The sequence below is a fragment of the Myodes glareolus genome, chromosome 11, assembly GCF_982192425.1.
Source record: "Myodes glareolus chromosome 11, mMyoGla1.1, whole genome shotgun sequence".
In the NCBI taxonomy this organism is placed as follows: domain Eukaryota; kingdom Metazoa; phylum Chordata; class Mammalia; order Rodentia; family Cricetidae; genus Myodes; species Myodes glareolus.
In genome coordinates, this window is record NC_142036.1 from 5590056 (window position 1) to 5617370 (window position 27315).

The 27315-nt window shown below is 38.9% G+C and overlaps 1 protein-coding gene across 4 annotated transcripts in view; it reads right to left on the reverse strand.

Moving 5' to 3' along the window:
• Nucleotides 1–8130: 8130 nt before the first annotated feature.
• The window catches only part of Esyt2 (extended synaptotagmin 2), a 107771-nt gene continuing 88586 nt past the window's right edge, over nucleotides 8131–27315 (reverse strand). For 3 of the 4 annotated variants that reach the window (XM_085698045.2, XM_048437753.3, XM_048437770.3), the window contains exons 14-23: nucleotides 25527–25589; nucleotides 22146–22220; nucleotides 21346–21432; nucleotides 17655–17804; nucleotides 15766–16139; nucleotides 14892–14990; nucleotides 14020–14151; nucleotides 12913–13018; nucleotides 11286–11335; nucleotides 8131–11161 (exon numbers count right to left, since the gene is read on the reverse strand). In XM_085698045.2, coding sequence (XP_085554171.1) covers nucleotides 11116–11161; nucleotides 11286–11335; nucleotides 12913–13018; nucleotides 14020–14151; nucleotides 14892–14990; nucleotides 15766–16139; nucleotides 17655–17804; nucleotides 21346–21432; nucleotides 22146–22220; nucleotides 25527–25589 — 1182 coding nt within the window. In that variant the 3' untranslated portion in view covers nucleotides 8131–11115. The remainder of the gene's footprint in view (nucleotides 11162–11285; nucleotides 11336–12912; nucleotides 13019–14019; nucleotides 14152–14891; nucleotides 14991–15765; nucleotides 16140–17654; nucleotides 17805–21345; nucleotides 21433–22145; nucleotides 22221–25526; nucleotides 25590–27315) is intronic. The other variant, XM_085698046.2, reaches the window with a different exon arrangement.

Here is a 27315-nt window from a genome sequence, read left to right on the forward strand (position 1 = left end):
TCAAGATCATAATGGAGAAATCTACAGAGACAGCTGAACCAAACTCATGGAAACTCATAAACTCTATAGACTGTGGAGTCTCCATGGAACTCAACTAGGCCCTCCATATGTGGGAGACAGTGGTGAAGCTTGAACTATCTGAGGCACCTGGAAGTGGGACCAGAATCTAATTCTGGTACATGAGCTAGCTTGTTGTAACCTATTCCCTGTGGTGGGATGCAATGCTCAGCCTTAATGCAGGGGAGAGGAGCTTGGTCCTGCCCTAAATCAATGTGCCTAACTTTGTTGACTCCCCATTATCCATTAGGAAGAGTAGATGACGGGTGGACTGGAAGAGCAATCAATGTTCTTAACCTCTGAGCCATCTCTCCAGCTCTACCCACTATTTTTATGTCTTACTTTTAAAAACTAATATATATATCTTTATTATATATTATATATATCTTTAATATATATATATATATGTATATATATCTTCTGCATATGAAAGAAAACATGCTACTTTGTCTAAGTCTGGCTTATTATACTTAACAGGACGATCTACTTTCCTGGGAATGACCTATTTCCATTCTTTATGGTTGAATGATGACACTCTATGTACAGGGAAGTGAGTGAAATTAAGTTTGCTCTGGCTCCTGGTGTTGCCAACTCTAAGTGACCTGGCAGCAATTGCTACACTTCCTGGGACATGAGGCCTTCTCTGGGAAGAAAAGGTTTCAGCTACCTGCCTCAGAGGAGTGTGTCCAGGTAAGACTTGGTCCTTACATGTATCATGTGTCAACATGTATGAGAGGATGCTGGCTACCATGAGTGATGGAGATGTGCTTCCACTTATTTGTTTCCAAACAACAAGAAAGATGAGACAGAGAACCAGTCAAACAGGGACGTGGAGAGTAAGTTGGAGTCCTGTTCCATCTGGATAGAAATTTTGAGTAGGCAAAGGAGTATTGTGGTATTGGCAGTACCATGTCCTTGATAAACTAAGGCATGTGGATTGGACTGAAAACCCCACAGGCTTATGTATCTAAGTCTAAATGACTGAGAGTCCATTGTTCCAGGCTTTAGAACTATAACTTTGGGTCCGTGGGTTGGAGGCTCATTGCGCTTTAACTACCAGCAGGCCTAGCACTTTGCTGCAACTGTATGCAGCAGATGGTGTTTGGTAGTGTTACAACCCAGAATAGGTCTTGGGGGATGTGACATGAACTACTGTCACAGTTGAGGGGCTTGGGTGAGGCCCTTGATGGTTTTCTGGTACTCAGCCAGAGACTAGGACATGCAACTTTTCTTTTGTGGCTCCTCACATCCTTCTATCTTTTGTCAGCTTTGGGTCTCCATCCCCTCACTTTCTCTACTTTATCCCTTATTGTGTCTATTGCTTCCGCTCCACTTTATCTGTCCTACATCCTCTCTGGAACTCTTCAGGCATTTTGTGGCTAACATCTATTGACCCCCACCACTGCTACTTTTTCACTCCAGATATCTCTTTGTTACTAGCTCAGCCCACACTACTGATGAAGAAGCTTAAACGTAGGCAAGAAAAGACAGTTCAAGAGAAGTCTGTTAATAGGCCTAATGTTAAAACAATGAGAGATGGCATTAGAGGGTGTCTCCCAGCTGACTCAGAGAACGAACTGAGCAGTCTGATTATAAAACCAGGAAAAAAGGTGTAGCAAACCTTTAATCCTAGCACTCAGGAGGCAGAGGCAGGCAGATCACTGTGAGTTCAAGGTCAGCCTGGTCTACAAGAGCTAGTTCCATGACAGGCTACAAAACTACAGAGAAACCCTGTCAAAAAAAAGAAAGAAAGAAAGAAAGAAAGAAAGAAAGAAAGAGAGAGAGAAAGAAAGAGAACTGTGTATCACTCACAGAATTTCTGATGGGCCACCAGGGGAAGTGATCCCCTGTAGACAGAGGCTGCTTGTTTGTTTCCTGGCCTCCCAGACCCTAAATAATGACACAGAAACTATATTAAGTACAACACTGCTTGTTAGTTCTTATGAACTAACTGTTACATCTTAAATTGACCCATTCCTACTATTTTGTATTTTACCATGAGTCTCATGGTTTAATGGTAAGGTTCCTGGGTGGGCATCTTTCTCCTTTGGTGGCTACATGGTGTCTCTTTGACTCCACCTTCTTTTTTCCTCTATCTGCTTGGAATTCTGCCCTGCCATAGGCGAAAGCAGCTTTATTCATTAACCAATAAAAGTAACACATATACAGAAGGACTTCCCACACCATCTCTGGCCTGAGTTTCACTGAGGCTTTTGATGGCCATAAAGTTGGTCCAGCAGAATCCACAGATGTGGCTGGATGGTGTCTTTTAGAGCTGGAGTTGTACTTCGGCAGCAATTAGTTATGGTTGCCCTACAGTTTCTTCATGGCATCTGATGAGTGTTCAAGCTGGCTGCTGGGCTGGCAGTCTCCTGCTCCAGAGAAGTGGAATCCAGGAAAGGGTCTACCAGCTATCAAGAATTCAAATCACCCTGACCTCCAACATCTTAACTTATTTAAGTGAAAAATGAACATTAAAACTGGTGCTTAAAATAAAGGTCTATCATTAAGATTCACAGTGATCTAAGAGCATTTTATATTATGTAACAGGACCTTACTTTTAATAAACTTTGGGGAGACTTGGGCCATTTTATCTATCTCGTGGGTTCTAATGCTAAATGTGTGAAAAAATACCATTTGAACACTAACTAAAAGTCAGGCACTATAGTCACGATGGCACAAAACTAATACAGCCTAAGCATTAACACATACTAGAAGAACAGACACGTGTACAGTTGTCACTGCATTTTTTAACACACTTTAACCAGAAACTAAATGATGAAGTCTAAAAGATTGGTAAAATAAGCAAAAAAATCAAGCAACAGAATTATCTTGGTCTTGAAAAAAATTATACTTATCCAGAATGACTGAGGAAAAGGTTAAGCATCACAAATATCAGAAGGAAAAAGGAAAGAAATATCATTACTGATCTTATGACCCTGAAAAAAACCTCAAGAAATACTGTGAGTACCTTTAGTTCTGTCAATGATAACCATATGACAATGACACAGTAAATCAAGTTCTTTAATGACACCACCCATCAAAAGTTTATATAGGAAGAAATAAAAATCTTAGTCAGTCTATAAGTACACTGAACTAACAATTCATAGGCCAGGTGTCAATGACATTTTACCATATGTTCAAAGGAGTTAGACCTATTCTTTAGTTTCTTCCAGAGGGCAGAAGCAGACCATATATTTCCCAACTTATCCTATGACACATGCCAGAATCCTAAAACAAGGTAATCATACAATTACACAGTATCTCAAAAGAATACAGAAGCAAAATTTCCACCAAGATATCACCAGTCTGAATCCAACAAAATATAATGAAATTGGATCTAACAATAGAGAAAAGAAATTATGCCTTTATAAAGGCAAGATCTTGACACCAAGCCTGATGACCTGAAGTTGATCCCAGGACCCAACAAAAGAGAAGCAGTGTCTGTAACACTGAGGTGGAGTCACTCACAGAGAACAAAAAGCCCAGAGTGGAGCACATTTCACAAAAGTCGCCATCAGCTGCTAGCCTTTGGCCAGCCTGTTATAGGACTTATGTCAAATTCACACAGAGCAAATAAACACCTTTGCTGTTCTTGGATAAGAAAGCAAAATCACAAAAAAGCAAGAACCCTCTCTTGCACTTAGCATAATTGGTTTAGAAATCAGGAAGTGTGTTGTGTATTTATGTTAGGTGATGTGCATGTGTTCTGCATGCTGTGTTGTCCACGTGTGAATTATATTATGTGGTTATGTCATATATTACACATTTGTGGCATGTATATGTACCATTGTATGCTGTATATACTGTTATATATGCTGTGTGTATATTGTGTTGTATTCTCTAATGTGAGGCATACAATGTTATGTATTGTATGCTATGGATACTATACTTTTATATTGTGTTGTGTGTGCCCAGTGTTGTCTATATGCTATGTATTATATTTATGGTATGCTGTGCATATGCTGAGTTATAGTGTTTCATATATGCTGTGCTATGTATATGCTGTGTGTTGTATTGTTTCTGGTGTGTACTAGCTATGCGTCATGCACAGTATGTGTTGTGTTTTGTATATGTGTTGGATTAAAATGTATCTAGGCATGGCTCTCTTAAAGTTTATCCCACTTACAGTTCATTTCATTTAATATATATATTTTCTTCATTATACTCTGTTTTGTCAAATTTTCTTCTTTTGGGACAAGTTTCTATGTAGCCCAGGTTGCCCTGGAATTACATACCTGAGTTTAGCATTGTACTCCTTATCTTTCTGCCTCTATTCCCCAAGTGCTAGAATTAGAGGTGCATGCTATCACACCAACCTCATATTGCTCTTTTAAAAACATTTAAAAATAAAATTTACTTATTTGTGTGTTCATGTACTTGCCAACATACATGTGGAGTTCAGAGGACAGTTTGGAAGAGTCAGTTCTCTCCTACAATATGGATTCTGGGTATGGAACATAGGTTATTTGGCTTAGTGGGAGGGGCCTTTATCTGCTGAGTCATCTCATTAGCTTACAGTGGTTCTTAAAACTTTTTTTAGGTGCTCCTCTCCATCCTTACGGGTCTTTATGTATCCATTCATTTCTCTTTATTCTGTATTACCTTTGTTCCTTGGTTTGGATAGTCCTTATTAACCCATCTTCATATGCTGATTCTTCTTCCGTCTGCTCAAATCTGCTGAACTCTAGTGAACCCTGAGTTCCTTATATTCAATTCAAGAATTTCTACTTGTTCTCCTGTTTCCCTAGTCTTTAGATATGTAGTCTCTCTTGTTTGTTTCAACATATGACAGTAGCTAACTTAAGGCCATCTGGACTTCCTTAGAGACAGTTTCTACTAGTTTGGTCCCTGCCTTTGGCGTATGACCTACATTTCATTTCTTTGTGTACCTCATGATTTTGGGGTTAAAAACTTAATATAGTATGACAATTATGTAAACAAGCTCCTTCTTCCTCTTTTCAGGCTTTGTTGCTGCTTTCCTGGATTAACTATAATATGTAAAAGGCATATTCTTTGAAGTCTCTGTCTGGCTAGCTTATGCGATTACTTAGTAAGTGAATCAAGATTTTTTTAGTACCTTGGATCAAATATTCCCCACTCTTTATGGCACCCAGAAACAAGACTAGGACTTTTGTAGATTATTTCCAGAAACACATGTGCCCTCCTCACACACACTTTTCTACATCCCCCAAACATTCTACAACCTCCTTTATTATTCCTGGCTCCTTGTGTTGTTTTGTCAACTTCTGTCTCCAGAGGTAATAAAGGCTCAGGCAGCAACAATATTCTGTTTGACAAACACAACAGACACAGATTTCCTAGGATACAGACAAGTCACACAGTAGCAGTTTTCTGGGATAAGACATTTTCTAAATCCATTCTTTCCCCTTTGGAGGTTGTAGGTTTTCACTGCTATTATAGTCCTAAGTCTGTTGTATGACTTTTAAAAACGTTCATATTTTCTAATTGTTATTATTATTAGAATGTAAGAAATGGAGACATGGTTAAACTCATTAAACATCTGTTAAATCCAAGGTTTTTATTTATTTATTTATTAAGACTATTCTCTTGTAGTTTCCAAGTAGATAACCATTTCTGAAGATACCTTTCCCTCTCAGTATAAACACTAAAGACAATTTCTTTTTACAGTGAGATGTCCAGGAGTTTCAGAATAATAGCAAATAAATTAAGACTTCCTAAATTTCTCATTTTTGTAATCTGTTTTTAACTGAAAATAAATTTATGTTCAACCTTTAATAAAACCGTCTGGAGGTAACTAAAATTCTTTGAGTGGAAACTCATCAAAACAGGAGTCTTCTATGGTCAATTTTATAGATCATTTATTCAACAGATTTGGATTATCATTTGCATGCTAATGACAGCTATTGAAAATTAACACTCACACTCTCTGCTCTTCGTGGTTTATAGTCCAGACAGAAAAACTGTAAGTAGTGCTCAAGCAAAACTTCGTAAGTAGATGAAAAAGAGCAACACAGTGCCAAGGGTCTATGCTGGGGAGGCTATGGTTAGACTGCTGGTAACAGACACTGAGGCAATCAACCTTAAACTGATGTGAAGGGAAGTGGACACTGTTCAGGTCAGTGTCCTGGGAAGAATGTCATGGTATGTGGAGGTGGAAAGAACCATGGTAATTAAACGAGTACAAGCAGACCCTGGAGGAAATTTGTGGCTGGCGAAGTCTCCAGGCATGGGAGCTACAGGCTCTTAGTATTAAGTGCAAGGGCAAAGGAAATAGTAGTTAAGAGTTTGTCTTTTGTAGCATGATTAATAAAAAAGCAAAGCAGCCAAGTCACTAGAGAGCCCTTACTTCTAAGAAACCCTCAGACTGAAAGAGCACAAGTTCCTGTCTCATCGAGGTTTATAGTCCTCTCTAGTGCTGGGATTAAAAATGTGCACCACTACCTGGTTTCTATGGCAAACTAGTGTGGCTACTGGAATTAAAGTGTGTGCCACCACTGCCTGGTCTGGATGGCTGACCAGTGTAGATATTTTACTTTTTGGTCTTTAGGCAAGCTTTATTTATTAAAATACAAATGAAACAGCATTATGGTTTTTAAAAGCTCCCCCTGGGTATTAATAAAAAACAAAGATGGGGGCAGCTGAAACCTGGGAGTTGACCAAGACGGGCTTAAGGCTGTAACAGAAGTAAGTATGTCCTCAAGTCAGGACTGACTGAATGAAGATCAATATATGTGTGTGTAAGGGAGGCAGCCAGGGCACGATGCTGTTCAAATCCCTAGCTCAGGTAACTAGACAGAGACAAAAACAAGAGGGAACCCTGCTAGACCTCCTAGAAGATAGATGCTTTAGAGGGAACATGGCACACTGGCCTTCAGTGCTGAAGGAAAGTCTGTTTGTGACACAGATGGTCAGTGGTATTAAGAATACAAATAAAAATGAAAAAGAAAAAAAAATGAAAAAGAACAGGAAACGTGTACTTCAATACTTAGAGCCTAGGTAAGAGAAACAGGAAAAAGAGGTCTTTTATGAATACCAACAGTGATGAGTGACACCCAAAGGGTCAAGTGTGACGCAGTGATAGAGTGCCTGCCCAGCATGCATGGTGTTCTCATTTTTTTTTTAAAATGGAGAGATGTAAAGCAAGGCATTATGAAGGACAAAGAAACTAGATTTGGAGCATATAGTTATAATTTCAGCATTTAGGAAGCTACAGCAAGAGGACTGTTGGTTGAAAGCCAGTTTTGGCTACCCTGTCAACAAACAAACAAGGCCAAGCAAAGCTGGTATTTCAGCATATGGGCAAAGAAATGAATAGTGTTAGATGAGAAGATGCCTAAGAAAGACCATAAAATGTTTCTTCAGGCCTACTGAGACACTAGATACACAACTATTTCCTTGTTGTTCAAACAGCACCTATCTCTGCAGGTTGTTTAAGGACTTATCAGTCTGCTTTTACTATTCAACCACTGCCCCTCAAAGAGCTATTTGCAAAACCCAGAGTCTGGGAGGTATGCAGAGAAGAGTCAAACTGAGACGGGAATGAGTAATATCAAACCTCTTGAACAATGAGAGAATGCACAAACAGCACATATATGGTGCGGGAGAATTGTCTGTATTCTGTCAATCATGTTTTAAATAAACGCTGATTGGCCAGGCAGGTAGGTGGGGAAACCAGACAGGAAATGGAAATGATGTAAGGAGAGCAGGCAAATTCTGGGGAGGAGGAAGTAGATTCCTTGCACCCCTGCCCAGGCCACCGAAGCAGCAGGATGTGAGCTGCCCCACTGAAAAAGGTACTGAGCCACATGGCTAACATAGATCAGAACAATGGGTTAATCAAGATATGAGAGTTAGCCAGTAAGAAGCCTGACCTAAAGGGCCAATAAGCATTATAACTTATAGAGTCCTCTGTATGGTTGATTTTTCTCTGGGACTAAACAGCTGGAGGAACTGGGCAGGACAGAAAACCCAAATAAGCCAGCCCTTCAGTTACAGATATACATGTAGCATATATATAGCATGTGGACTTTCCAAATTATCTGTTTCTAAACTAAAAATTTCATTTCAAGAGGCAAACAAAAAAACATATTACAAGTGAGCTAACAAAAGTTTTATTGAATAAATACGTGTGCTGTTATGTAAAATTAAGCAAAAGCACATTCTGCGATTAAAAAACCAAAACCAAAAACCAACCCTCTATGTTTCTTCTCTACAGTAGGTAATCCAGGAGGGACCAGTCATTGCAACAACCAGAGAATACATAGCCAGCACCCATGCTCTCTGCATTTGCCTGAGGATTTTGAAATAATTTTAAAAATCTCCTAAGACCTGACCTGTGTATAGGGACTGTCTCTGTGAAGAAAATCTAGAGCGCAGGATACAAATGGTGGCAAATGGAGTTTCAGGGCTGCTTCTGTTTTCATCTAAACTTGACAATCCCTTGGTACTTAAGGCACAGGATAAGCCATCACGCGAATAAGTTAGTGGAGATGAACTTCAAATCACTAATTTCCTCTCGTTGGTTTGGCTCAGAGTAGAAAACTTAAAGTTCTTTTTTCCTAGATAAGTCATTAAAATCTAAAAGTTAATATTCTGAGAACCCAAAGTGTCTTCCATCTTCAGGACACTGGAACGTGCCTTGAGGGGAACGCAGTTCCCCATAGGCAGGACACAGGACGGCAGTCAGGAAGTGGGCTGGTATTACCAGAATCTCTCTCTCCTTTCCAAAGAGTGTGGAGACAGCTACTAGAGGATTCAGATGATGCTGTACCTGAACTCTTTGGTGCCAGCTTTTGTGACTGCAGCAGAGGGCATCATATTGAGGTGTTATATTTATTATTAGAATATTGTATCCCTAATAATACTCAATTTGCCTAGTTGCTAAAAAAAGTATTATATTAAATAAAACCACACTGAACAGATTAAGCATATGGGCACAAAACCATGATGTTTAGGTTGTTGGTGAAAAACCATTGACATGATAAAATTTCATCGAGAAAATCTCCTTTATAGATTATGACAGTAGCCCTTCAGTGAACTTAATTAAAAAGATACTTTAAAAAATCTAATAGCATGGTCAAGCAACAAGTTTAGTAAGTTATCACCTGTCTTTCTCTGTGACTAAATGCCAATCTTAATGTTTTATGTGCATATATGTTCATGTGTGTGACATATACATCAACTTTCTCCCACAAAAACCAATCCTGCACACTAATAGAAAAAGATTTATTAACAAGATTCAAAGGAAGGTGTCAACAGACAAGAGAGCGAGGTTACTCTGGCCCTATGACTACCTGGGATGTGCTGTGAAAAGCCACAGACTCTGTTACAAATGCACCCATGGTACATTACAAACTGAGGCACACTTTCATCTGCTAGACAGGAGGAGAGTGTAAAAGGAACACTCGGCATTCATCATAGGCACTTTGGTATGTTTGGTCACATAAGCTTCCCAAAAGTTGTTTAGTTCCAGGAAGAATGTGAAAGGAATTATTCGAATTTTGATTACAAAGCTGTATTTTCCTGCTATAAGTGTACATAGTTTCAAAGGATCTCATAGCTGAGAAGCCCTTTTCATCACGCAGCTTAAAATGCATACTGAAAGTCTTCCTACATTTGTGTGTACTTTGTTTACAGACATGCATAGCTTTTAATACTGTGATATAGCCTCACCTTACAAGGGGTGCTAGAGGACTCTTACATATGTAAAACATGCTTTTCATAATCTAAAAAGGATACTAAATTAAAAACTGTATAATACTATCTCTATATTATGATCTGACATGGCACAAACTGAGGACATCCAGAAAATGGCAAGACTGACAGCTTCTGTTGCTGGCACTGGGCAGGATCTCTCCCTCTGTCATGTAATGTACCGAGGGAAGTGCAGAAAGCTCCATTCAGAGGTGTGCATCCTGTATGATGGATATAGAGCAGGTTCTCCCACCAAGAGCAGGTGCAGTGCCAGTCTGTAGCACAACACCCCTTGGACTCACCCAATCTGTTTCACCGTTTTACACTAACAATGGGCCTGTTTTTATAGGGTTAGAGACGTGGAAAACAAACCAGGCTTGCATCCAATCTGGACAACATCTTATCTCCTAATATTGGCGATGGGTTCCTATGCTTTGGGCAAAATATAAAGTATGAATTTCTTTTTTTCAAGATAGGGTCATGCTGTGTAGACCAGACTGGTGCTTTAACTCTTGGTCTTCCTGCCTTGGCCTCCCATATCCTGGTATTACAGGTATGAGGTACTACACCTGGCATGTGTGTATCTCTGCACTATTTCATGAATCAGTTATAACAAAGAATTATAAATAAACAGCACACATTTCTTTCTTATGTAATAAATTTCAGATGAATATACTGTGATTCCTGAGCTTTGACAATAGTCTTGGTATTGTCTATTACTCAGTTATAAAACTTTTTAAATAAGTCATTTATTGACTTCTATATCTCCCTTCCTATTTACAATAATGTTAATAATTTGAACACTTTCTTTTATCATTAATACTAGACATAAATATCCAATATTTAATAATCTTTCCATTTTTCCCTTAAAAAAGTCATATACAACAGAGCTGAGAACTTTTTGCTGAAAAGATGAAAATGATTATTTGTCCCAGAATCTAATAAGTTTTAGAAGAAAATATGTATTTCCTTGATACATTTTCTTCTTCTTCCAAACCAGCATGTGGATAGTATAAAAAAAAAAAAACAGAGTCTATTTACATGGTGTAGTGCACCTCTGGGATGCAAGACAAGGCAGAAATCAGGAATACAGGTGCCTGCTTTCCAGCAGATGTGGCCAACAGAGTTCCACACAGCACAGGAACACATTGCTGTATATACTGCACTCTGCAGTACCCGGTGAAATACTGGAGGGAACTCAATGGGAAATTTATCAATAATATTGGCCAAATTTTTCTTACAATGCCAAGAGTTTTATAAAATTATTAAGGTGTGTATAACTCAATACTTATAAAAATAGCATTGGTACATCTGCAAGAAGTTGAGTTCCATGTTGAGGTGGTGCGACACGTTGAGAAATAGGCCTTACGTCCAGCATGGCTACGTTATCACCTGAGGCCTTGTTCCATCTTCTGTGAGGTCATACCTGAGAAAGCATAGAAATGTACAATAGGTTTGTTTGGGTCAGGCTTCTGGAAGGTGCTGCTGGAAGGACACACGGCTAAGTTTCTTTGAGAACTACCTGCTACCTAGGATAGGGGCACACTCACCACTGGGTCCAGCCCTTGGCGAGTTCTTCTGATGCCATAGCAACCAGCACCTGTGGGTTAAAAGAAGGTACTGTGAAAATTGTTGAGACTAGCTACCACTCCTTCCGACCTCTCTAGCTACTGAATTTAACAACATGGAACTCTCCCATTCCTCAAAACTCAGGTTCTGAGTTTCAAAAATCTTTTCAACCTTTCCATGGCTGAGTATGTCCAATGATTCTTCTTGTATCTAATAGTATTAAAATTATGAGGAAACACAGGCAGAGGCAATTTATGGAGATATTGTCAAGCATGTCGTTAACAGAAGTGTGTAGTTTGGATATGAAGTGACTCTAAAGGTTCACTGCTTTAAAAGCTTGGTTACCAAGAAACTGATTGGCTTGTGGAAGTGACTGGAACCTGAAGTCTCTGACCTAATCAATGGGTTAATCCCTGGTGGATTCACACTATGATGGCAATTGGAAATGGTGGGTAGGTGTGGGGGGTCCAGTTGAAGGAAATAGGTCACCAAGGATGTGTTTTGGAAATCGATACCTTCTCTTTGATCTCCTCACATCTCTCTCTGCTTTCTGGCCACTGTGAGGTGGGCAGTTTGGTTCTGTCTTGTGCTTCTCATCATGTTTTCTGCCTTACAACTGGCCCATGCAAGCTTCCCTCTTTTACACTGTCTCTCTTAGGCATCTATCATAGCCTAGCTGATATAGATTGGACACTTCTGCTGCTGACCAAGTGGCACCTCTACAACTCAAAGCCCCTTTCCCTATCTAAACCTCTGGATACTATAAAACACACACATACACACACACACACACACACACACACACACACACACACACTCCTATACCAAAGTTAATATGAGACGGAAAAGACAAAAGGAGATTTGGAGGGAGAAAGTCAATGACATGCTAGAGGAAGAACAGTGATTAGTTAAGGAGGTGGACTGGTAGGCCCTTTGAGAATATGTTCCTTCATGTTTTCTTCCAATGTAGTGGTGTGGGACAATTGTCTATATTCTGTCAATTATGTTTTAAATAAATGCTGATTGGCCAGTAGCCAGGCAGAAAGTATAGGCAGGATAACCAGATAGGAAGTAGAGGTGGGTCAATGAAAACAGGAGAATTCTGGGAAGAGGGAAGCTCCCTCTGCAGTCCTGTCCAGACACAGAAGAAGCAAGATGTGACTACGCCGCTGAAAAAGGTACTGAGCCATGTGGCTAACACAGATAAGAATAATGGGTTAATGTAAGTTATAAGAGTTAATAAGAAGCCTGAGCTAATGGACCAATCAGTTTATAACTAATGTAGAGCTGGTGTGATTTCTTTGGGACTTAACGACTACGGGAACTGGGCAGGACAGAAACCCTGACAACAATGTAGTATTGAGTAGTTTTTAAAGCTTCAAAAAAAATCAACTTTTTTCAACTCTAAGTTCCTGATATCAGTAACAGGAATAGTATGAATGCATGAAAACAGCTATGTAGTAATGTCTTAGCATAATTTGAGAAACAAGCACTCATCATAGGATGAGCTTCCCTCTTTCCCACTTATGCAAGCTATAATCTAAACTGCACTATAGGGAAATGTTTCGTTTTATAATGTGCAGGATACAAGAACTTCTAATAAATTACTTTGCCAAGAAGCCCTTTATCTTTGGACAGGAAGCCACCACTGTTCTTCACTGCTACGTCCAGTGTTCTCCTTTGCACCTCAGGCAGTGAAACACTGAAATCAAAGCTGCAACAGAAACAGATATATTATGTCAATTCTCCATGATCTTGTTGTATTTTAACTAAAAAGACTTTTTTTTTTGAGTTCATTCCAACCACTGTCTGCTTTTTCTTGTAAAATTGAGTTTCCTTTTTGGTGCTCACCTAGCTGATGACCTTAGTTCAAAATGAAGTTACAGCATGAAAACTGAAGGCGAGGTACGTTTAAAGAAGAAACAGAACCAAGCCAACAAATACTGGTGCCATTCAGCTGTTTTATTTTCTCAAAACTAGCAGATGCTAAATTGTCAGAGAACTATGAGGTGGGGCAGATTTTACAGACCGGTAATCCAAGGATCTCTACAGTACCCACAAGCAACTTGGTCCATTAGACTGGCTACTAACCACACAAAGGCAGCTTCTATTAAGGTGACCACTTATGATTTGCAAAATTATATTGTTTTAGAAAAATAGAGCTTTTCTCAAAAATGTGTATTTTATGTGATTATACTATAAAATAAAAATTTTAAATGTAAATTTAAATTGTTTGATTTGAAATTTAGTATCAATATATGTTACCCACCAAATCAAAGTGCTTCAGAATCGTCAATAATTTGACCTTTAGCTGGGCGGTGGTGGTGTACGCCTTTAACCCCAACACTCAGGAGACAGAGGCAGAGGCAGGAGGATCTCTGTGAGTTCTAGGCCTGCTTGGTCTACAGAGTGAGTTCCAGGACAGTCAGGGCCACACAGAGAAACCCTGTCTCAAAAAGCAAAAAAACAAAATAAAACAAAAATTTGACGTCTAACCATCCATCTCCCTGTGCACCTTTATAACTCGGATATATTATGTTTAACACCTCTGCTTGAAGGTCAAAGGCTTATTTAACAAGCACCATGTGCTGGACTGTGCTAGAGTACCGTTTCTCAACAGTGCACTAGGTTCACAGGCCTTGTCACTCAGGACTGCCCTAACCGCCTGTCATTTCATCCAGGTTGCCTCTTAGCTAAAAGAAGTATCTACTGTACCTCTGGTCGAACACAGGGTTTAGTGTCTTCTTTGACACATGTGTTTTTCTTCTTCCTGATCTCCTCTTGTCTGGCAATAAATACATACGGACATATGGATCAGAGCCATCTTCTGAGAAGGCAATGAGGTTTCTTAGAATACAAATCAGAGAAGACTAAATATTAGAATTTTTAAAAACGAATTCCATAATACCTGAATTACTTTATCAAGCTTTTATTTCATATGATCTCAACTCCAAGGAGCAACACACATCAGACTTCCCCTATGTGTGGTTCTATACCATCACTTTTAAATGTCCCTTTTAGCAGTTTTGCCAGAGTGACTTTTGGCTCGACTACCTAAGCCCAGAGTGTGGGTGGGCATTCACTGCCCTTGCTCTATGCTTCTCACATACCTTCAGTCTCACATTCTCCCAGACTTCTCCGGTGTTACCCACAGGAAACATGAACAAAGACCCTGTGGGGTAAACCTGGCCTCTGTCAATATGACCTTCAGTGGCCACACTGGTTACTTCTTTAGTACCTCCAGCCAATAGCTTCTGCCCAAGGTCAGCCTTCTCCACGATATTGTCCCCTATTCTTTTTATGGGATGACTAGCCTGAGCCAAACATACTCATTTACTCACAGCAGCAGGCCCTCTTCAGTCATTATCTCGGGAGCCAGACACATAGGTTCCTAATTATCCTCTCTGAACTACACTCTACATTTTCAGACTCTTGTTTGTCAATGTCACCAATTCTATTCACCTATGTTTTAAAAAGACTTTTTATAAGCTAAAGATATTTATATTTTAAACTCCTATTGATATGGGGAGGGGGAAATCACATAAGACAGAGCATAACCAGCCAGTGGCAGTAATGGTCAGCCTCACCTGCAGGAGTGCACAACCACAATGAGCTTATTCCTCTGGGAGCTGTGCCGGATGGTCAGCTGGATCTGCCCCAGGGGAGACTGTCCCAGTGTTGTCCCACTGTGGAAACAACAGAATGTCACCAGCTCTGCCCCAACACAAAAGAGGTTTGGCGCATTGATACCATCTATACAGGAATGTAATGTCCATTCATCTAGACAAAATGGGAATTAATTAGCCAGGAATTTGAACATGATTTGAAACTTCTGAATACATATCAAATTTAAATTATTTCACTTGACGGTTTGGGATTCCTTAATTATTCAAAACTGAGAGTTTTCCAGTGAGCACTCAAGGAACAATGGAGACACAGAGCTCTCCCCAGGACAAACTTCAGTCCCATGGCTAAAACTCAGCCTGCTGCTAGGCAAGTGTCCTATTACCGCACTACACCTCCACCCTGAAGCTGACTCCCTATTTTCCAAAATGACTCATGTGAGAAAGCATGAAAACAAAAGAGCACAGGTCAGAGGAGCCTCAGAGAAACAGCAGATGCTGCGCGTCCTTTAGTACTTTTCTCACCACATGAAGAGAAGACAAGCCTATGCCAAACCTTTGCACATTAGTGACTATCCATGCAGGAGTCTGTCCTTGGAGAGAACTGAGTATATGGTGGCCACACAGCTTAAGTCTCTTGCTTCTCCTACCTGTAAAACCACTTCTATTCTCCTAACATATCCAACGTCCTAAGCAGCAAGTTTTATTTTGAAACTCAAAGACTAATGAGCAAAACAGCACAATCAAATTTCTCCCAGATAACTTAAGACCCTATCCCCTTCCCTGTGGTGTGGGGGATGAAAACTCTATGATAAACAATAATATGAGCATTAGTTACTTTTCAAGTTGACGTAGCCTTTGCCTCAGTTCCTGGGTGGCAATGGGCAATGATATGTCTGAGGCAATGCTTGGGGTGGGTTCCTTGGCTGAGATGTGGCTTGGAGAGGCCAAGAGGCTGGAGGAGCTCCTGCCTAGGTCACGCTGCCCTAGAGGGCTGGCCTCAGGGGGGTGGGGCTTCTCCTCCCTGACAGGCTTATCATCGACTCCCATGACTGGTGTTGATGGAGCAGTGTTGCTACCACCAGTGCTTGGAGACACAGACTTCTGAGATTTCACAGGTATTTTTCTCCCTTCTTTGGAGACAGAGGGCCGTTTCACTTGAGCTGAATGCTGGTAGTCTGGAGGCCTTTCTTGCTTCTCAAGATGGAGGACCTAGGGGGAAACCAGTGACAGCGGTGACATCTGGATACATGAGTGGCTTTAGATGTACTCATTTGCAAATGTTTCAGATTCAGCTAATCTATTCAGCTATGCAGTTATTAAAATAGTGTATTACAGAGAATTACAAAAGCAAATTTTATGAGGCATGGTGGCGCACGCCTTTAATCCCAGCACTTGCAAGGCAGAGGCAGGCAGAGCTCTGACAATTTGAAGCTATCCTGGTCTACATAGAGAATTCAAAGACAACCAGTGCCAACCTGTCTCCAAAATACAAAACAATTTTTAAAAAGATAAATTTTAAGCAATTAAAACTACTCTACTTTTGCAATAAAAACAACTTTTCTGTGTCTTCTAATCTCTTCCATTTGAACATATTCTAATTATAGCACAAGGCTTCCGCTAGATCACCCAGCGAGCCATGTATCCTTGGCAAAAGATGAACTATCCCATTCTTTCAGGTGGTTTACACCAGAAACTCCCAGACAAAGAAAAAATGCCAAGAAACTGTGCTATCCAGAAAGATCTCTCAAGCAACCAAGCGTGATACCGTAGTAAAAGGACAGCTACATCACGTAAAATGTGTAAGCCAGGGCTATACTCTACAGGACACTCTGGAGTTACTGACTTTCTCTGGTTTTATTAACCAAAGCTATCGCAAACACTTTCACTTCACAGACTCCCCACAGTTTTACACAGCAACCGAGAGCTCTAAGTGGCAGACAGGTGATGCTGCAACTACTCTGCCACTATATGGTTGTGCTGCATCTTGATATGTGCAACACTGTACCCTGAGCAGACTATTTTAATTAAAAAAAACAAAAAGCGAAAACTCATTCTTAGGGCTGGAGTATAGTTGAGTGGTAAACGTTAGTCTAGCATACATAAAACTATGGGTTCAAACCCCAGCACTGAAACAGAAAGTTGGCTCTTTATTGTAATGTATATATAATTTTGTTTTCAGATGGGTATGTGTGCCCTGGCACGTGCGCCAAGGTCAGAGGACAATCCTGTGGATTCAGTGACTGCATTCAGACTCTCAGGCTTGAGCAGCTCAGCTTTACCTGTTGAGATATCTCCTTGGCTCAGCTTGAATACTTTAATGACATTTCCTGTATGTTTAAGCATTTATTATCAATATTTGCTCAGGTATTTTTATTTTGGACAAACCAGGCTTTTATTCCTGTAAATTCTACCTTTTGTAAGAGTTTCTCAAGCTGCCTTCTGAACAACCTTTGAATATTCAAGGTTAAGGAGCAAACTCCATTGGCATAAACATACTTTCTGAACTACCGTGGCCTGTCAATGAATCTGGAAATAAAGGGTTTGTTCAGAATGGATCTAGATTGGACTCCCATAACTCTATGACAGTTTCTGTCCCCCTCAAACTGTCAGCATACTCTATAATGTCACCTGACCTGTGCCCGTGGTACCACTGCCACACTGGGACTGAGCTGAAGCTGCTTTCTTCCCTCCCACTATGGAGTCCTACTAAAAAGTATGCCGTACCCGGAGGGCAATCTTCATTTTTAAGGTGCTGTTTGGACCCGAGTTGCTGAGCTGGAACCGCTGGTTTATGGTCATGTTGTCACTCATAAGCAGCTGACTGAGAGGGATCCTCAGGCTCCCCAGAGAACACTGATGCTGCTCATCTTTGACCTGAAAGATGCAGAGCAGAAAACACAGAGCTCCAAGGAAAACGACAGGAACCACAGGAGATATAGCAATGTCCACAGATCGACTTTAAAAACATACCAGCACAAAACAAAACATAACACATTTCATCTATATTTTTAAAGCAGTGTGTCTCAGGAAAATGCAGGTACTTCTGTCAGATGTACTTGCCCTTTTTTCATTACAAAACCATAAGCACAACAAAGGACATCTTATTTTATAAATCTACTGTGAGATCTGGATGGTAGTGGCCCATACCTTTAATTCCAGCACTCAGTATCTCTGCTGAGTTCTAGGCCACCCTGATCTACAGAGAGAGAGTTCTAGAACAGCCAGTGCAAAACAGAGAAACTCTATCTCAAAAACAAAAACAAAAAACAAATCTACTGTGAGAAACTTCAGATAAGAATTAGCAGTCTAGGGGCTGGAGAGCTGGAGAGATAGTCCAGCAGTTGAGCACTTGTTTCTGCAAAGGGCTCACATTTGATTCCCAGCACATAACCATCTATAATTCAGTTCCTGGGAAGTCAATGACCAGTTCTAACCTCCACAGGAACCAAACACAAAGTACACAAACATTCATGCAAGCAAAACACTCATATGCATAAGAAGTCTCTTAAAAAATACAAAAGGTAATACTCTATACAAGCCAGGCAGTGGGGGCACATGACTTTAATCCCAGCACTTGGACTTCTGTGAGTTCGAGGCTAGCCTGATCTAAAAGAGCTAGTTCCAGGTCAAGTTCCAAAGCTACAGAGAAACCCAGTCTCAAAAAACCAAAACCCAAACCAAACCAAAACAAAACAAGAATGAAGAAAAGTAATACTCTATACAAATCTAAAGGTCAGAAGGAAATACCTTTTAAATACCGAAATCATACAGTATACACTGACAGAAAGGTGCAGTTTCTACAGGAGACACTTCTTCATGGGGAAAATGCATTTTAAGTGTCTTTAACACCTTCTCTGTTCAAAGTCTACACGGCTGCTTTGAAAACTTACAGCATCTCCTTTAAATACATGGCACTTCTTCCTCATTAGTAATTAATCTTCAGCATTGCCTCTGTTATAAGAACTATTCCCATCATGTGATTGTTCAAAATAGTTTGATCAAAGAAAGAACAAACTCTGGACAAAATGAACAAACTCCTTGAAAGACATAAATATCACAGTTTATAAAGAAGAAATAGCTGACCTAGATAGATCAATAGCTATTGATAGAATTAAGTTTGTGTGTAAATACCTTCTCGAAATGAAAAACGCAAGCTATATATGGGAAAACCCAAAACAATTCTGTACAGACTCTTCCAGAATATTCAAGAGGAACACAAGCTCCCTAACTCACTTAGGAGGCTATCATTATCTTGACATCAAAATAGGGAAAAAATATTAAAAGGAAGCAAAATTACAGATCAGAAACTGTCATGAGTAAGAAGTAAGAATGCTTTTCTTTTTTTCTTACTTATTTACTTAATTTTTATGTGTGTGTATTTGAGTGAGTTTGTGTGTATTATGTGTGTGCAAGAGCACTCAGAGTCCAAACGAGGGCATCAGATCCCATGGAACTCATATTACAGGCAGTTGTGAGCTGCCATGAGAGTGCTAGGAACAGAATTCAGGTCTGCTATGAGAGATTCCAGCCAAATCTCCAGGCCCAAGAAGCAAGAATTAACATATGTAAAAATGATCATGACTAAGAGGGACTTATCCCCAGATAAAATATTGTGTTCAAGGTATCCAAGTATTACGTGTGGAAAAACAAATAAAAGTTTGCAATATTTAACATCTGAAAATCAACAATGTATCTCACTGTATTTACAGTTGAAAAACCATATGTTATCTCAACATATGTAGAAAACCCTTCAGTGAAAGCCAGCACCTACTCATGATGATGAAGCAAACTAGGAGGAGAAAAATCTCTGTATGGGAGACCAGACTCAGAAGATACTTTGGCAGAGAAAAGATGGCTGAACAGGGAGGCCAGCCAAGAAAAAAAAAACAAAAAACAAAACATCAGGACTGTTGTGAAAAGTATCATTACTAGACGATAACATGACTTCTATCCCACACATAAAATCCTAAGATATCTAGTGGAACAAGTAAGCAGGTCTGACATGGTAACATAAACCTATAATATTAGCAATAAACTGGCCAAGCAGTAGAATCATAAATCCAAGGCCTTGCGATAAAATCCACTACCCCCTCCCACAAGCAAATACAACAAAAAAGAGCAAGCCATTTTTAGTGGAGTTGTATGAGATCATATCAATATATAACAATCAACTACACATTCTCATTCTGTCTTTCTCTGGAATGTGTCTCTCAGCTGAACCTGCTGAGGAGACCAGGCTAGCTGGCTCGCAAGTCCCCATCCACCTATACCCCAGATTATAAACTAGTGTTACCGTGCCTGGCTTTTACTCATAGCTTCTGAGGATCAAATTCATATCCCATGCTTGCCCAACAAGCACTTTAATGATTGTTTTATTTCATTTGTCTCCTACCGGTTGTCTTGTTTGTTTTGTTTTGAGGCAGGATCTTGCTACTAGGTAAGCCAGGCTAGTCTTGAATTCATGAATCTCCTGCCTTGGCTTCCTAAATGCTGGGATTACAGGAATACACTACAATGTCTAGACACCTTTATATACATTAGTAAAAAAGTAAAAAAATACAAGATTAGGAACCATTTAATAGCTGGGAAAAATTGGTAGAGTTCTTTTCTAGAATGAGCAAGGCTCTGTTTTTAATTACAAGTAAGTTTTTAATTACAAGTAAGGAAATAAAATAAGATCACTCACAATACCATAAAGAATTACTAAATGTTTAGGGAAAAGTCTGACATACATAAAAGAACTACACCAAACACAGAAAACTATACAGCACTGCTGAGAGAAGTTAAAGACTACCCAAGAGGGAAGAAAAAAAGCAATGCAATGTTTCTATGGATTGGAACGTTTCCTGTTAGGAAGATGTCAGTGGAGCTCTTATCAAAATTAAAGGTTCTCTGTGTACAGCTATAGTTGGTACTAAAATTCATGTGAAATGTAATTCAGAATTAGTCAAAACAATTGTGAAAAATAAATTTGAGGGCTTACAGAAGTTGGTTTTAAAATGTAGTCATTTAATAGCAGTAACAGAGACAGCGAGGCTAGCATATTGTTAGAACAGAACCTAGGGTCAAAAGCATTCCATAAGCAGACTGCATACTGGCCCTGAATTTCGATAGTCACTAACCTCAATACATAGGAAAGAGTGATTTTTTCAACAATGTGCTGAACAGTTATATAGCTAAATATTAAGAAAAGATTCATGACCTTTTCCTGATAGTACAGAGAAGATTAATGTGACATAGATGGAAACATAAAGACGGGTTTGGGAGAGCTGTGAGTCAGAGAGAACCAAAGAATTTCTTTATCTTGACTGTAGTGGTGGGTCCCAGAACACTATATACTCAATTGAAAACTGTAAATAAGCATAATTTGTATCAATCGTATTTCAAACTATAGGCAGAGAATGCAATAACATACCTCAACTTCAAGGTCCTGGCGCTTGGGGTTGTGAATGAAGAAAGTGAAGTTTTCCTCCCACACTGGCTCACTAGTTTTGTATCGAATCTGTAAGAAATGGTCTCACATCAACTCTTCAGTGTTTGCTATGGAGGACTACTGACTCACTGCTTACTTATTTAGCGCATATACAAGCACAGGGTGATTACATCATTATGAGTAATGGACTCAGGAAGCGTGGAAATGTTCAGAAAGTAAAACATAAGCTGTTTGCGGTGCACCGGGAACAGGAGTTGACACAGAATCCATGTCTGCTGTCCAGAGACCAAAGCCTCTTTTGCTCTACTGTCCCCAACTTTTGCATTCTTGGTGCCTGGCACAGAGCCCTGTTTCTTAAAGGGTTAACAATTAAAATTTAACAATGGCCTAAAACTGTAACTTCTGAATTTTTATTTCCTGATCAGAAAAGAAGAACATACAACAATACCTTCTATGAACTCTTGAGCATTTGTTTGCTGAATTTGAAGTACAACGTACTAACTAAATAATTACTAAGTACTTAAAAGAAGCTTGGGAAGTAATTCCTTATTTCTCCCCATAAAATCAAACAAAAACATCTGTAGGGTATTTTTTAATGTTATTTAAAAATAAACAATATGTCTGCCAATAACTTAAGCAGCTTGTATTTATGAAATGGCTGTTTCATATGAAACAATGGCCTCATCTCGTATACATCACACACCTGGGTACCGCCTCCCGGGAGAGTGACCAGTGTAGCATGGCTATGGAGAGACTCTCAGAAGCTGTCAGACTCTTCTTACCTTACTCTCTTGAGCCTTGTGACCGACTGACATCTGGACAAGAGGATTTGGGTTGCTGTTTATTTTCTTCCCTGACTACCAAAAAAAAAAAAAAAAAAAGATAAATTAAGTAAAATATGGGTCCCTTTAAGAATGAATTTACGCTTGATATCAGGAATCATTTCTATTTTACCACTGATACTTTAGACACAGGAACATCCAAGTAGAAATTAAATTAAAGTAGAAAACAACTGCTAAGCAAACTTTGAGCCATCATTATTTATTGTGTCCACCATGAAACAAATTGAGAAAACTTCCATTCATATACTTTTTCTTGAGAGAGAGGGTCTGGCAATACTGCTTGGCTAATATGTAACTCTGTGGCATGTGTGATTTTCCCACCGGAATCTCCAAAGTAGCTGTGACTATAGTACAAGTCCCTGTTTTGGGTTGCACACAAGTTTGAAATGTCTAACTTTTTACTTTAAAAGTAAGTTACATTGGGAAATGCAATCTTTTAAAATATAAAATTTTATTATTATTAACTACAGTTCTCAAAATTGACTTATTAGGATAATAAAATCTAAGTGCAACGAATATAAGTAAACAAAAAAGAAAACAAATGTAAAGGAATGTTCACTCAGAACACTTCTTCAGCTATAGTATAAAGCATTGGCTTCAGATGCATAGCTGCACACCTAGAACCTACCACCATCCTCTGTTCAAGTAAACACAGTTATCAGATATTGGACATTGCTTACCGGCTGTTAAATAGTTATCACCAGAAGAATAAATGTCAGTTTAGAATTGCATGGAATTAAGCAAATATAAATATGATTTAAATGATTCATAAGTAAGAAAAAATGACAAGAAGCAAACTTTAGCAGACAGCTGATAGATAAAAACACAGAAACACAACAGATCTGTGACATGAGGTTTATTTATAACTTAGCCCCACAAACAGATGCATTAAATGTGTTAATGTAAATTAATTAGAGGGTCACAAAAAGTATTTTAGTAAACAATTTTAGAGTCAATCCTCAACACTACAGCAATGACAGAAATAGGTGTCAAATTATTTGATTTTTCAAAAAACATGACTAACCCAAACCTACTGTGATAATCTATTTTCTGGTTCATCATTTTGAGGTAAATGAATTCTGCAAAATGAAATAAATACCGTTAAAAATATCAAAGCCAAAAGATTTTTTCCTAAACTCATTTTCCTTCTTAGATATTGGGATTCCTAAATCTGAGCTGAGCATAAATCCTCTGGGAATAGGATGTCACCTCCACCTCTCCCTTCTGTCTAGCTAAGACACTGATGTTCAAGGAATGCATGTCTTGCCCATTATCTATGAGGTTTGTGCTAGTTGTAGGGCATGAAATCACACTGATTTAAGCCACATCTACTTTGAGGCTTTCATATAGGAGCTGAGTTTATTTCTGACTAATATTAAGTGTGTATCTATGAAAATAAGGCCATTGAGTTTTAAGGATTTAATGCATCTGTAATTTTAAGGTATCTTCTTTCTTTCTTTCTTTCTTTTTTTTTTTTTGGTTTTTTTGAGACAGGGTTTCTCTGTGTCATTTTGTTGTCTGCCCTGGAACTGGCTCTTGTAGATCATGAACTCACAGAGATCCTCCTGCCTCTGCCTCTTGAGTGCTGGGATTAAAGGTGTGCACCACCACTGCCTGGCTTTTCTAATATTTTTAAAAATAGAGTGAAGTTTATAACTGATAACACTATAAGCATGCTTCTGAACAATTTTCAGTTGTCACTGCCTTAATCAATTTATGCATTTATGTATGTATGTATGTGAATGATACCTAAAATCTGTTTATTCCAAGTCTAAAATTTCAATAAATATAAAATAAATCAAAGCTTAGCTGGGACTTTTATAATTTTTTAGTGGTTTATAAAATAAGGGTGTGCCTTACACAGATGATATTTTAGATTATATAAATAAGGTTATAAAATCATTCACTAAGTTTTCTATCATGACAGACATTTAAATTATAGCACCACACATCAAGGGTACAAACTATGACAAAATATAGTCTTTTAGGTCACACTATTGTGTGATAAAAGATATGATAAAATATAGTCTTTTAGGTCACACTATTGAATTTAATGAACTATAGAAACGATGCCTAAAACATAATCTTACACTGATGAATTTAAATTTCATTCTCCTTAAGTCTTGAATACTGAGACCTATGTTTCATCAATCTGAGCCTCAGGTTCCATGTCTATAAAAGAGGCACAATACCATTTTTTAAATTTGTTGTTAGGCATAAATGAGCTAATGTGTTAATCAGATAATTATAGCAATCTATTTACCTATCTATTGTGTATTTTTATATGTAATATTTTAACTTATTTACTACTCCAACGGAGAAGATATTACTTCCACATTGTGAGCAGGATGGGTTAAATATCATCTTTGAATCACAATGATGAACAACATGACTTCAGAGCCTTCCTTTCTGACCTCTGGCCACCAGGACAGCAGTAGAATGGTGAACAAAGAGTGTAGCTAAAGGTTCTTTTGTAAGCTGTTATGGCCCAGCTATGCTAGAAGGCATAGTTGTTCCAGCCGTTTGAGGACCAGCATTCTCAGGGTGTGATGCCCTACTAACACTACACCACATCTCTTTAGTACAGGTCAGAGGAAAGTTTACAAATATGATATTAGACAAGTCACTGTCAATCTCTTTCATTTTTGAATTAACTTATTTTGCTAGATAAAACTGATTAAAATATTCCAATTTCTTTGGAATTTTCTTAAGACTATTATATTTAAGATGCTCCTGCCTCTCAATGTAATTAAAATTAATTAAGAAACAAAACATAACAATTTAGCCACACAACACAATCTATTGTCATGGATAAGAAGTGGAGCTTAGTTTTCAATAGACCTCATTTGATGAAATCTGAACCTTCTGGAAAGATCTGTCACCCAAACCCACAGCACCAAAGCCATGAGGTTGATTCAGTGAGGCCCTACTCAACATATTGGAAGAGGCAATTCCTTAAGTGTGCACTCATCAGTTTGCAAGGCACATCTTTAAATCACAATATGAAGTTCTGGCCAAGATTTTAAATAAAACTTTTAGATTGCCATTCACAAGTTCAAACAAAACACAATATTTCAATGGCTGTAAGAGAAAGAATGAAAATCTAAAACTTCATATTGGAACTTTTAAATTTAAGTTTGGTTGATGCAATTTCTTCTAAATACAAATTCTTGGATAACAAAAGTCAGATCTCTTCTATTGGACAGTTAATTATTAACTAGGGTGGAAAGTAACCTGCCCACACACTTAGGAAAACCAAAGTACCATCTCTTTCAATATGTCTTGATTAGCACTGCAGCCTCAAGGAGACACTTTGTTTACCTTTAAAGCTCTCTGAACTGCAGACTTCTTCAAAACACCGGGGTTAAAGTGTAATGGGTTATTCTTTCAGGTCAGAAGAAAATGAATACACCAAGGGTTAATAAAACATGCAATGAGGAATTTATGTAAGGTTAATGACACAAAAGTTCATGAGAATAAACAAATACTTAAATCAGACCAAAAATACAAACTCCCAAATTTGCCTTTATGCTCAAGATTTTACCTCAGAGTGACAGAAAACCTAAAATATCACAACACATTTCCTCATCTTTGGTAACCCTTCACTTCTTCATCTCTGACTTTCAGTGTTTGCAGAAATCAAGAGTGTGACTTAGGAAAGGCTCTGCTTACTATCCTTTGCCCGAAACCCTAGTGTCACCCCAAATCAGAGGTTTAATCTGAAGCAAAGCAGAGACCATGCTTTCTTTCCATACTGCTGGAGCTAGTCCCACCAGCAGCGGCCCACACCACTGCTATGCCTGCTGAGACATGCTTTCTTGCTATAGCGTCATCCAGAGATGGAGCCTATTTCTTTACAAACTCCCTGGACTCCCCATCTTTCCCAGGTATGGAAGCACAGGCCAATAGGGCCATCTTAAGAGTTTCTCCTGGATTTAAATACACAGTCTACTACTATAGGGTACGTGTCTTTCTGACTGATTTTTTTCAGTTAGTTGTTTGTTCACTCTCAAATAGACAATTTGTTTCTGGAAGCTCCCAGAATAAACATTTGAGGTTAAAAGTTTTTGTCTTTTTAGTTTTAACTATTTTAAAATGATTTGATTTGATTCTATTTAATTTGATTCTCAACTAAAAATTTTTCTTAATGTCTTATTAAACAGAAAATGTATGAAAAAAGATGGAGAAATAGCTTCCAGGTCTCCTACAGTAGGAAGCAGATGAGAAGGTAAAAGCTCCAACCCAGGCTCTTGCCAAACTACATGGGTCTAAATTTAGACTATTCAAACAGCCTACAGGGCTCTCCAAAGACTCAGACCCTACTTTCTCTATCTTTGGATGAAGCCCAAAGCATTCCCTAAGGAGTTCCAACAATGCATTTTGGTTCAGACCAAATGACACTCTCTAGATGTAACAAGGGCCTTTCCTGAAGTGCGCTAGATACAAACAGCTGAACCCAATGCACTTGTCATCCTAACATCAATTATTGAGAAACAAAGAGAACAGTGGTAGTGTGAATCAGGAATGCAAGAATAGCTGTGTGAGGTCACAAGCCTGCATAGCATGCAGGTGAGAAGACAAGTCACTCAAGTGCATGGGGCAGGTGTCCAGGTGTAAGGTTCAGAAGCCAAGCACCACAATGCCATGTACTCCTGGGCCTCTCAATCATTGGAGACAGTGGTACCTGTCCTTTCTTTCCCTCACGACGAACCAAGCACTAGGGATATAGGTCACTTGAGAGTGTTTGCCTAGCACATAGGAAGCTCTTGGTTCAGACCCCAGCACCTCATAAACTTGAAATTGTGGTCCTTACCTATGATCCCGGCACGTGCAAGGAGAAGCAGGATGATCATAAATTCAGTGGTTATAATATAAAGTGTTTCAGGATAGACTGGAATATATGAGACCCTGTCTCAAACAAACAAAACCTAAAATTACCTGTAGAAAGTACCTTTGTCACTAAAGATCTGCACAGTGGTAGCTATTACATGGCTATGTTCACACATGTAAGGTAAGCACCATGGAAACACCACTCATCTCATATCATCTCCAGTTACAGAATTAACAGAGTCTGAGCAGTGAACACTGTACAGTGACGAGGTCTCCGATC